General features: G+C 35.1%; 1 protein-coding gene across 1 annotated transcript in view; it reads left to right on the forward strand.

The window, feature by feature from the left end:
- Positions 1 to 3,031: 3,031 nt before the first annotated feature.
- Positions 3,032 to 13,569, forward strand: part of LOC113235416 (monocarboxylate transporter 1-like) — a 48,010-nt gene continuing 37,472 nt past the window's right edge. The window contains exon 1 of the mRNA XM_026471098.1: positions 3,032 to 3,293. Within this exon, the coding sequence (XP_026326883.1) occupies positions 3,183 to 3,293 (111 nt within the window). The 5' untranslated portion in view covers positions 3,032 to 3,182. The remainder of the gene's footprint in view (positions 3,294 to 13,569) is intronic.

Consider the following 13,569-nt stretch of genomic DNA (forward strand, 5'->3'; position numbering starts at 1 on the left):
ATTTATGTTGGTTATTAATCGAGATCGATCGTGTAAACGAAATCCAGTGTTCTACTATTTTATTCGTATTGCAATCTATTTAATGAGGAGGTTTCGGTACTCAGAAAAACATACAAATTAAAAATAGTCCGTTAACAATGTACAGTACAAGATGTTCCCCACGGATCATGTCGTACACATAAACCATAATCACCTTGCCCCAATTTACTTGTTTTTATTTTTTGTTCGGCAAAATAACCAGTATGCTTCTACTGTTACTATGCCATTAAAAAAGTAAATGAGCATTATACAAAGCCACCAACGCAAAATCTTAGCAATTGATTGCTTAGGATGGAAGTTTTCTAAGCTTTTAATCAACTTTACCTTAGATCAAATTTGCACAATTTTTGTTCTTTTTCACAAAAATGAAGTCGTCACTCACATCGCCATTATGAATTGACTGGCACATTAAGGCCAACATTTACCGAAGAAAATATCTAGATGACATTACTAGTTTCGCTATAATTGAAAAGGATCATCTCGGACACCTTTCCCCTACCTTTTAGGTCCATGGCTACTTTGACAACCTCAGCATTACGCTTATATTAAATCCTCATTGCAATCTCGACTGCAGGAAGTTTACAATTTGTTCCATCCTCAACGTTGTTCCTTCGGACTACTAGAAAGTTCGGAACACTCCATCCTTATGTCATTGATTACTACCCGTTTATACGAAACGCTTTGTTTCGTCTTTTCTGATGCGTACGGTAAAGGAGTGGAATTCACTTTTTTTTTATATGTGACAGGCAAATGATTCCACACTACCTGTTATTAAATGGAAAATGTGTTCCCGAAAAACTTGAATTTAGGTCTATTCAAGGTTAGAGTGAATAAGCGTTTACTAGATAAACGTGTGAGACACAAGAGCTGCCACGAATAAGGCCACACAAAAGAGGGAAATGTTAGCATTTTAAGCATTAGATAAAACATCTTCCATTTAAAATAGTACTCTTTATAATGAAGTTATGATTCTGAAATAGATTCGATTTTATATCATAACTTCGGTTGGTATTTAAAATTGGCCATTCACGAGGTTTTAAGTTGAAGCAGTTGGTATTTATCGTGACCGAGGTATGTTATTTTGCGCTTCTTGATGGTCCGCCTCGGCTAGCGTGAGGTGTTAAAACGCAGGAGTACTGTTTCGTTCTTGACTTTCTGCATCCAGCTGATACGAAGGATGCGGCGGTAGCACCACATCTCCAATGTATAGAGTGGGAGCGCACGGGTTATAGTGCCTTTATCGCATAACCAAGAGGTTGATAGAGAGGGTCACTATAATCAGAACTTATGTAGAAAAGGTACGGGAGCTGGCCAGATATAACAGTGGAGGATGCGGATTCTAAGTTGTATGCAAAGTCCTCGGCAGCACAACACCTCTTCACTTTCAAGACAGACGCTGGGGCGATTTCAATCCGGGTTTCTATCTTCTAGTCCGAGTTCCATGCTTCATTAACCCAAGCGCCAAGATTTTTAAATAAAATGTTGTAAATAATAATAATAATAATAATAATAATAATAATAATAATAACAAATGCAGAAGGCGGTCCTGCTCGATACGGCACGTATTGTTCGCCGATTCTTGGACCTGAGTCCCTGACCCCGGCCGACTGTGCCATTGCCATTTTTAGGCCTTGGGAGAGGCGAGAGTTTAAAATAAATACGAAAATAATAATAATAATAATAACGCATACACTCAACATAGCCCCGCACTAGGGAAACCCTGTGTCGCGGGTGCCATGGACACACACATAGACAACCACAAATTACACCCAAACTCACGAGAGAAATAAATGTAGGCCATACAAATATTTCTCCCGGCCCGGGAATCGCCGGGACCTCTGCGTGGCAGTCCGGTATGGTAACCGTTCGGCCACGGAGGCAGTAAATAATAAATGTGACCAAATGTGAACGTAAAATTTTGGTCCCTTTATTGTTACTGTAGTTAATAAAGACAGGAAAAGAAGAATAATATTACCTAACTGCCTCCGTCGCCCAACGGATACCATGCCGGACTACCACGCACAGATACTAGGTTCGATTCCCGTGTCGGGAGAAATATTTATATGGCCTACATTTATTTTTCTCGTTAGATGTAATTTGTGGTGTCTAAGTGTGTGTCTGTGGCACCCGCGACACAGGGTTTCCCTAGTGCGGGACTATGTTGAGTGTGTGCGTTACCTATGCTAAAGGTAGTGAAATCAGAATTTTAATTATGTAAATAATATATATTTTTTTATTTATATTATTTTTATTATTATTATTTTATTTTATTTATGTACAATAAATTCCTTTCGAAGAAATCGTAATTTTATTTTCTTTGACGACGTTATTGTATTTCGTTGATATTTTGTGTTTATTTATATTTTTTAGTTAAATAGCAAAGAACTGAGGGGCATCGTCACTGCACTCATCACCCTCAGACATAAGTTGAATAGTCCCATGTACATGTAACTTCACCTTTAACTCCTGTAACTCCTTTACTCTTCAAAACCGGAACGCAGTAATCAGCACATTACTTCTTGGCTGCAAAAATAAGTAAGAGGACAGTACTTGCCTGGACGAACTCTTTCACAAGGTTATCTACTGTTACTAAATATAATATAGACGTAATTATAACATTATACATTCGCGAAGTGTCCAATATTGTTGTCTTTTTTTGTTATCTTTAGTTAAAGCCGCTTTGATTACAATTGATATCGTTGCTCACTTTTGTACAAAGCTGCGTTGTTTCAGCATTATTTTCCACGCACTTTGTCACAGATACAGCGAAGGGTGGACGCGTCGATCGTCTCTTAGTAAATTAATATGCCATTTATTAAACATCGCATGCATTAGGTTCTTGAATAAAGTCCTTAATGGGCAATTCACTACCGCATAAATAGTTATAACGAGTTCTTAAGTTTTCGCGATTGTTGCACACAGTAGATGAAACCATTTTTTCGGATCTAAATTGTGTATATTTGTTTTTTTTTTCAGCCGTAACTATGGGACCTGTAAAGGGCCCGAAACATTGGTGTGATTAAAAAAACAATTATACGCGATTTAAAAAGTTTAATTTTTTACATATAAATAGTTTTTATGTCGTTATTTTGTATTACTTAACAAGTGAAGCGCAAACAACGTCAGTTTAAAATAATTTAAAAATGGATGAAGGTTTTGCTCATTTGCAAGGAAGCAAGCATAATAAGAAGGGTATGCTGCCTCCTGATGGGGGCTGGGGATATATGGTGTGCATCGGTGTGGGATTCACTTTCGTAAGTAAAACTTTACATATTTTTAAATGTAAATTAGGTTTACTTACATGTAGATACATTGTTTTACTAAATAAAGTAATTTTTATATTAATAATAACAATATTAGGTCGTTGATGCCAGTAGTGTTAAAAATACCTCGTGTATAGTTATGTAACTTGTATATTCTGAGAGGTGGGAACCTGGTGGTGCACAGGCATTTTTTGTTTTCAGGCGGATAAAAAGCAGGCTATCACATAATTATGCTTATTAAAACTCAACGTAAAAGCTGTTCGTAGCTGTAATTGTATTTTGCGGAGGAAAAATAAACTTTAATATTTTACTTTAATTTACATATTTTACTAATAGCTGTGTGATTTAGAAACCCTAGGATTGCTACTACATTAACATTTGTATATAAATTATTCATATATTAACGTAGGGTAAAATCAGGATAGATGCCGCAGTGGGATAGGTGCCTCGTCTTCAAAAAACCTAACTTCCCTAAATCGCAACAAAGAATAATTAGTTTAAATAAGGAGTATAGACACCACTCAAAGTTCCAGCAGGGCTTCGTGTGGAATAGACGCGTTTATTTCCGCGACGAACACGACAAACGGTTCAAAATTTCAGACGCAAGTATTTACTGCGCATGACTTTGTAAGTTATAATAAATTCCGTTTTATTTTTAATATAACTATACACTGGTTCATTAATAGCGCACCTAGGTATCAATAATCGCTCTTTTGTATATAGCTTAGTTAAATAATAAAAGCGCATCTATCCATATCGAATAGGACAGTCGCCTCGATTTTTCGCGGTATGGGTTTCAGGGGCAAAGGACAAGACAAGAAATTTAGGAAAATAAAATACATTATCTTAGTGAAAAAGGCAAGTAAAAAAATGGTTTAGAAGTAAATAAAAGTAAGTACCAAAAAGATAAATTATTCACAGTTCAACATTTTTGTATAGAATGTTTTGATAGCTACAAAAATACGAAGTGAGTTACTACCTATAACTTTAAATATGTATATATTTATTATTAAAGATGTAATATGAATATACCATATATTAAAGATAGCAAATAAAACATTTTATCATCAATTTTACTATTTTATTCTTATTTTATTCTTAGTATTTCCATCGTGTGGCGTCTATCCATATAAGTAGGCACCTATTTTCAAAAAAGTAGGTTTGCAAAAAGTCAATTTCTTCAAAATTAGCAAATGTTAGATCAATAAAATCAAGTCTTAATGTAATGTAAAAGATTAAATTATTTAGTTATATCTATAGCAATTATTCATAGTAACCTAATAATTTTTAGAATTTAGAAAGGGTTAAAAAAGTGGGGCATTGTCCTCCGATACCAAAGTACGCCATTTCGTTCGACCATTTTATTCCGACATAAGTGTAAACAAATAAATAATTTTTAATTGTGCAGAAGTTTTAATAAGAAAAACAGAGCAGTGACTTTATTGAGTTCTTAGGTTTTCGCTATTATTACACATAGGAAATAGAACTATTTTTTCGAATTTAAATTGCGTATATTTGTTTTTCAAACAAACCAATGTTTTTGGCCCTTTCCAGGTCCCACCTTCACGGCTAACTAGCCCTATTATTTTTTTTTTTCATTTCCTAAGTGACATTATTATTTTGCGTAAATATTTATGCTTATCGCCTCTCTCATGACGTAAAAGACGAATTTCGAATTTTATATTTATATTCTTTATTTGCAAGACACATTAATATAAAACAGGTGTCCTTAAGCCAATATACGTACTTGACATGTAACACCCCGCAGGGGAATTGCAGAATTTTTAGAGCACAAGTCTAAATTGACATTATTAACATAAAATTGTAAACAATTAATGATAAAACTACATAGAATATTAGCCAATAACAAAAATAAATAGAATTAAATTAAACTCTCATTCCTGATACACTTTAATATATATGTTTAGGTACTTAGATAAAATACAAAGTATACGCTGTGTAATTCATGTAGTTCCTAAGCAGTATTTTCTAAAAATAATTCTTTTATAGAATAAAAACCTTTAGTTTTGTGGGGGTGCTGCTGGTGCTGGGGGCGTTCTGGTGGATTGTAATGGTGTGTAGCCCGGATAGCAGTAATAGCCTCCGCAGCCTCGCAGCCTCCAACATCTTGTTTAGTAAATTTAGCAATTCAAACGTTGAAAGTCCAGTTTATAGATTTTTAATCGGTTTATTTAATCGGTTTTAACAAATATAATCTTTAAAATGTAAACTGTATAAATACAGCTAGTAAACGATTCAAAAAGATAAATAATGGTATGTTCGCTACCGCGGTCGCGCAGAGAGTGACGATTGAAAGAAACAAAATCAGAATGCGAGGTAAAATGGAACAATTTTAAATTTAAATATGAGTAGAAGAAGAAAAAACGATACGATACGAATGGAGAGAGGCGATACAAAAAGGTGGGATGACGGTATAAGGAGAACACACCGTCACAGTTTGAAGATAGTTTTTAAGATCTTTTACAAAAACGTATGTGTATCTTGAGTTTTTATATTTGACGAGCCCTATACTCTCGGCTCGAGTCTCGGCCTGCGGCGCGTGGTCGGTTTCAGATTGCGGGGTGTGCTTATGCTCGTCGGTGGCACAGTGATTAGTACTATGGGCGCTTGATGAGGAGGTTCCAGATTCGATCCCTGATTTGAGCCAAAAAAACATTTTTAAATTGGTTCTGGTCAGGGTCTTCTGGGTATTGCCCTCAGAATTATCGTTACTCTGGTACTCATAGTACAGGAAATTCCCTAGTTTGAGATCAGAAATTTGGAGTGATTGTTTGGCATTTTTTCCCTAAATACTTCTATTTTTGGCATAGCTTCCAAGAAAAAAGAATCTAACGGAGAGACGGTCGATATACAAAAACGTATAAGTTTGTATCTTATTTCCACTACATCGAGAAGTACGCCTTACATTTTGAACAATTGTGAAATATTGTACTGTAATAGAGTCTCCGTATACTACCTACGTTAGGTGGCGTGCGGACGCTACGGGGTTAGCCCTCCGCTATACCTCGGCCTACGGCCTCGGCACTTATGACTTTAAAAAAATTACCATAGCTCTTTAAGAGCGGCCATATTGACAAATGGCAAAAAGTAAATTTTGACTGCAAATTATTATTACACATCCATAGAGATCCCCACATGCCGATTTTCAACTGAATTAGAGCAAATTTCCATCTGCCGCCAAAAAACACTTCTAAGGCAGCCATATTGAAAAATGGCGATAAACTAATGTTGATCACCAATTATTATCAAGCACTCCTAGAAACTCCCACATGCCAATTTTCAAAGGGTTCAGAACAATTTTTTTTTCTACTGCCAACAAACGCTTGTATGGCGGCCATATTTGAAAATGGCGAAAAACCAATTTCGAGCAAATTATTATATGGCACTTCTAGAGGCCTCCATATGTCAATTTTCAGCTGAAACAGAGCGAGTCACTTTTGGCTGAAACTTTAACGAAAAAAGCACTTATATGGCAGCCATATTAAAAAATGGCGAAAAAAAACTTTTGACCCCAAATTATGATTAAGGACTCCTAAAGACCTCCGCATGCCAATTTTCAGCCGCATCGAAGCAAGTTTTTCTTCGGCCGCCATTTTGGATTCGCCATCTTGAATTTAATTTATACAGTTGACCACTATTACCCTCTATGACATTCCTTCCAGCACCTCGTACCCATCTCATAGTTTCCGTGATAGCAGGCTTCGAAATTTGTATGGTGGTGGTAAAGGTGTATCTCATAAAAGTGCACAAATATCCCCCCCATATATTATAGTTTTAGCAGGCCGTTGAGTACTCGTTTACATTTTCCACAATCAGGTCTTCTCATATTTGATTCTTTGCCTTGGAGCCTATCCGCGTACAACGGTATAAATATGTTTTTTCCACCATATCGGGAAGTTTTCGTTCTATTTTTCTAAGAGAGTCAGGATTTGTAGCTTTATATATATAATGGGATCGAATTATATATTTTAATTAACATACAGTGTGGCCTTGAATATAGACTGAGAGTGCTGAAAAGACAAACAGGATGATTCAATATTAGTTTTTATTGTTACGTCTGTTGCTCTTTTGTTACGTTTCAGTATTTTTACAGGTAAGATAAAAATATTTCTTGTCTTGAATGTATTCATGAATGCAAATTAATGTGACTGTCAAAATCATAGATTTAGTATATAGGTACCCACTAAATCTATGGTCAAAATCATTGACTTACAATTATATGAACGTCGGGTCCGCGCTAAAAAGTGTCCGCACTTGTAAGGCGCTAAAATCGTATACAGAGCGCCAAACTCCGCTTTAGTCTTCATTTGTTCTACTGACAGCGCGATACTGCGATGACATTACAATTTAAATTTCGAATAGGTTGACTTGGGACATTTTTTTCGTGGTTTTTGTATTAGACCCGTCGTCCATTTATTTGTAAGTCAATGGTCAAAATCATTACTTTTGGTTTTAATACTGTATTTTTAAATTTGTATTGAATATGCACAGGTTATTTTTGGTGCGGTCTAAATTGGATAGTTTTGATTTTTTCATATTTTATTCCAAATTGTGAGAAATTAGCCATTTTATAATTTTTTCAAATGTCCTATTTAATTTGTCTTGTAATTCTTCTTCAGATTTGCAAGATAATATAATATCAAAAACCCAATAAAAAAACCCAACCCAACAATATAACCCAAAGCGCTCTCTCGCGCTGTTGTTTATCTTATCAGTTTTTATATGTATAATATTACCTATTTTGTACATTACGGTCATTGACTTTATTTGTAAGTCAATGATTACGGTGTTCAATTTCAATGAATTGCTCTTGTTTAGTTAAGTAACTAGTGAGCCAATTATGGACTATGCCTCTTATCCCTTCATCATACAATTTTTGCAAGAGTATTTCATATCTGACTCTATCACAGGCTTTACTTAAATCTAATAATAGTTCTATTGCATGTTTTCCATTATTTATTGTATCGAGATTTTTTTACATATTTATGAACTGCTAATGTTGTCGAATGATTTTTCCTAAAACCATTTGGGTTGTTATCATAAATTTTGAAGTCTTTTTGCAGATTCGAAAATTTTCGATGAAGTTGGTAGTAGCGCAATTGGATGATAATTCCTTCGGTCGCTTTGGTTGGCTTTTTTATGGATCGGTTTATAATGGCAATTTTAAGGGCGTCTGGAATAACACCTTTAGAAAAACTTTGGTTAATTAGTGTGGTATATGCATTGACTTACAAATAAATGGACGACGGGTCTAATACAAAAACCACGAAAAAAATGTCCCAAGTCAACCTATTTAAACGTAGTGACTTGTAAAGGAATATGAAAAAGCTAAAACGTTGAATTTAAATTGTAATGTCATCGCAGTACTGTCTAATTTTGCTTGCTTCGCTGTCAGTCGAACAAACGAAGACTAAAGCGTGAATGACGCTCTGTATACGATTTAACGCCCTATAAGTTCGGACACTTTTTAGCGCGGACCCGACGTCCATATAATTGTAAGTCAATGGGTATATGGTAAAGCGAGAATATCAACACATTTTTTTTTTACTAATACGCGAGGATTTCGTCAATGTCATGACTAGTTTTGTTCTTTAAAAATGTAATTATAGAAACTATCTGTGATGGTGTAATAAGTCCAAGATATCAGGAATATATTACAGATTCCATTCTTTTTGTTTTCTTTATTATACTCGTCATGGTTGGCTCAGGTTTGAAAACACAAATATACGAGATTTAGATCCGAAAAAAAAAATAAGTTCCTTCATTTTGTTTAATTTACTTTCATTTTTTGGTGTAACATTCTGATGTAGATTATGTTAGTATCTCTTTATTTTAATCACACGAGTCAGGTTTTTTGACGCCACACTTCAACACCTGAGTTATCACTTATACGTACCAACGAAGTAGGAGTACATATTTTCACCAATTAAATACTTTAAACGAAACTCACCAACCTCCAATAACAAACACTTAATTTGTCCAATTATATGCGTATAATTTATGTGCACAATATTTAATAGCATTCTTAGTTTTCTTAATAAATGAACACATTTTTTTAAATCGCAAACATGAAAGGTATTAAGAGAACAGTAACTATACAATCTTAGTATTTATTGAATCTTGTTGTACCTAAATTGATACGTAGAATTAAAGACGGGACTGTAATACGGTGGTTAGATACCTAGCATGCCTAACTATACCATATAAGTTTATTAACACACCTGCTTTACAAGCAATAAAGAAATGGATCATTCGTTTAAAAGTAATAATATATTATTATATACTTTATCATTAATTCATATCACATGACAAAGAGTGTTCATACGAGAATAATAATTACATAGGTACTCCAGTTAGGCTTACGCGATTTATTCGCGACGGGACGAACAAGTCGCGCGCCTGGTGATTGCTACATGAAAGAAGTTTTTCGAAAAAAACCGTTTTTTTGTACGAAAAAATGTGTAGGTAAATTTACGTGATTTAGAACCAAAAAATCGTTTATTTTCCAGTTTCATACCAGCTGAAGACAACAAAATGTTCAAATATGCTATTTAAGGAAAAAAAAGTCATTGTGTTCATAAATTTTTTGCCGCGAAGTTTTCAATGCTTTGCAAATTTTAATTTAATATATATAAAATATATTACGACACAATATTGATAACACTCACACAATATTGTAATGAAATGTATTTATTGTGTGCCACAATATGTGTAGTTTTTATAAATTATAATAATAGTCTTTAAGACTTCGGCGGCAAGAGACAATCAGAACGTCGTTAATTCCATAATGTTCACAAGTCCAATTCTAATTATGTATTACATTGACTTACAAATAAATGGACGACGGGTCTAATACAAAAACCACGAAAAAAATGTCCCAAGTCAACCTATTCGAAATTTAAATTGTTATGTCATCGCAGTATCGCGCTGTCCGTAGAACAAATGAAGACTAAAGCGGAGTGTCGCGCTCTGTATACGATTTAGCGCCTTACAAGTGCGGACACTTTTTAGCGCGGACCCGACGTCCATATAATTGTAAGTCAATGATGTATTACAAAGAAAAACTAATAAATAATAATGTTTTGTTAAAATTTTACAACATTTTCGGGTTTCTATAATACAGCTCAAAAAATGTTGGTAATAAAAAATAAATAAATTGAAAAGTTGATACTGAATACATTCAGTTTACGATTCTTTTTAAGAATAACATGTTAGAATAGTTAATTCTGTCGTGGAATAAAAGCTGGCATGTAGCTTTCCATCAGGCACTCGAACTGTTCGTCCAGTAACTTGATGTCATAAAAAAATTAATAGTTTGTTTCAAATGTAAACTTCTTGCAAGTAAGTATACTTTAAATCGGGCTTACAGAAATGGTAATAAAACGCTGTAGGCAATTACTCATCAAGTGAAATTAAATGGTTGCCAAAGGTATATAATTGGTCCTTCGTGCGTATTATGAATGTGCATGGTACATAGTGGAATCATATTCTATAAGATTGATTTTACGTATAATTGTTTTTTATGACATAAATGCGCATTTCACCTCCATTTCACCTGGTGGAAAGTAATAATGAGGTCGACGATGGACATGCACACTTAAATAATGCCTATTCACTCTCGCCTTGATAACGCCCAAGTTGAAAAGTTCAGGGAATAAACCGACCCCTCCTACGTAAAGTATCGTATGTCGAAATTGCCAAGTTTACAGGGAAGCGTTTTAAAGTTCTCAATTCACTGCAATGAGCATAACACGTGACTTTAGCATTTCTCAGTTTTATTCGGCAAAGCTTGTTACTCGCATAGAGTATTGTTAAATCCTAGATATCGGTTAGATGATGACTCTATGTCAGTAATGAGGTTTTGCCAAACAAAACGGTGAACTTTAAAACGCTCCCCTGTAAACTTGGCAATTTCGACATACGATACTTTACGTAGGAGGGGTCGAAATCTGCGGGTAGCGAATTCCACTCCGTGGCCGTTCGCCATATAAATGTGGAAGCATAACGTTTCGTGCGAATCCTAGGGAAAATCCACAACATTAGGCGAAATTATATCCTACAATTCCATCGCATATTCTCCGTGATAAATCCCATGAAATACTACATTGGAGACATTATTGGTCTGGTCGATCATCATCATCATTAATCCATTTATATATTTATATGCTGGGCACAAGTCTTTTCTCAGGCGAGGGTTTAGACTAAGTCCGTCACGCTGCTGGCCCAATGCCGCGTGGGGACTTCACACGTTTTCCGAGGGTTGTCAACCTTCTTGTAAGACAGGATTCATCACGATGTTTTCCTTCACCGAAAAGCTCATGATAAATTTCAAATTAAATCTTGCACATAAATTCCAAGAACTTTAGCCGTGCGTGCCCACAGCTTCTGCTTGATAGACGGGAGGTCAAACCATTGGGCTAACACGGCGATGTGGGGTCAAGGGTTTAATTACACCAAATGTTATATAATAATAATATAATAAATAACGCACACACTCAACATAGCCCCGCACTAGGGAAACCCTGTGTCGCGGGTGCCATGGACACACACATAGACAACCACAAATTACACCCAAACTCACGAGAGAACTAATTGTAGGCCGTACTACTATTTCTCCCGGCCCGGGAATCGAACCTGGGACCTCTGCGTGGCAGTCCGGCATGGTAACCGTTTGGCCACGGAGGCAGTTTCATCAGTATGTCCGTACAGTATCCAGATAGGCAATGGGATTACTGTTAGCCCACACGTTTTTTTTCAGCAACATACCCGGACTTTGTTAATATCTACCATTGAGAGCAATATGACTTTTTTAAGGCTCTTACAAAAAGCTAAGATATTGCAATTACAAAATGCTATTTTCTTTGTCACTTTTTATGCACCTTAGATAAGTTCATAAAACACTGACAATAAAACTTTTGCAAAAATGATTTGCTTGTCATAAAACAACAATATTATGGTATGTAGAAGATTTAAGCCTTTGAAATTGTGATTGAATCCCCACTTATAAACGATAATTTGGCTTTATAAGAGAAAATTCATAGGCCTTATAAACCTTTATATGACATGTTTTTGTTACTTGGGACATTTCAAGTTACGCTTGTTTTCCGTATTTACTATATTAATTTTGTAATAAACAAATTATATTTACTAATGGAAATAAATCACTTACTTAAGAGGGATTGTAATATTAAAGATTTTCTTATTTAAGAGTTTCTTTGTAATATAAAGTGACGGAACGAACCAATCGTGTACCTGATGGGAAGCTACACGCCTGTCCATAACAGTTGCAGTGTCACTCAGTGCTTTGAATCGCAAAGATCTGAGAGGCACTGCCAATGCGCCCATCAGCCTGAGACATAAATTGACAAGTCTCATGTGCCTGTAATTAAACCAGCACCCTTACCCTTCAAAACCGGTACGCAGTAATGCTAACATGCTTGGCGGCAGAAATAGGTAAGGTGATCTGCCGTCCACTAATTAAAAAGGCTAAGTGACAAATAGTTAAATATCCGTTTCAAATAGATAAAAATAGAGCACAAAATTCTTTTTTAGAAACAGTTAAAATTGGTTAACGTGTTCGACCTATCGGAACTTACCTTAACGATGCATAGCTGAAATATCTTTAAACAATTTCACTTAGCTGCGTATTAGTTAACGGACGACTTCACAAGGAGCTCGAAAAATTATGATCGATACATTAAAGTACAGGAGTAGAAAAGTTCCAGAGTCGTCATATTTAACATAAAATAAATTGCATTGTTACTAATCAAATGTGAACGAACGAACCAACGTAAGAATAGTGGAAGGAAAAGGAATTCGAGAACAAGATTGATACGAAGGTGGGATGATGAACGAGGTCAGCGTAGTCACAGACTAATCAATAATAATAATAATAATAATAATAATAACAATAATAATAATAATAATAATAATTTATTCCCAAAAAAGATTGTATCACAAAATTGAGATAAATGGTAATTACACTAGTTGTACAAAGTGATTTGTTCAAACTCATCAACCAAACTAGGCACATGCCTGTATCTTGGAAATCAGTGTCCGGCCACATAGATTGAGCTATTGGAGTAAAAATTACATTAACAGATATTTTGGGCATTGGTACTAAAAAGGGGCAAGGTTTGAAATATTACAAACGAGATTAACAGTAAAATACAAAGGAATTAGGTAAGTGTGTTTGTGTATGTGTGTGTGTGTGTGTGTGTGTGTGTGTGTGTGTGTGTGTGTGTGT

The sequence above is a fragment of the Hyposmocoma kahamanoa genome, unplaced genomic scaffold (genome assembly GCF_003589595.1).
Source record: "Hyposmocoma kahamanoa isolate Upper Pololo Valley unplaced genomic scaffold, ASM358959v1 87, whole genome shotgun sequence".
Taxonomy (NCBI): Eukaryota; Metazoa; Arthropoda; class Insecta; order Lepidoptera; family Cosmopterigidae; genus Hyposmocoma; species Hyposmocoma kahamanoa.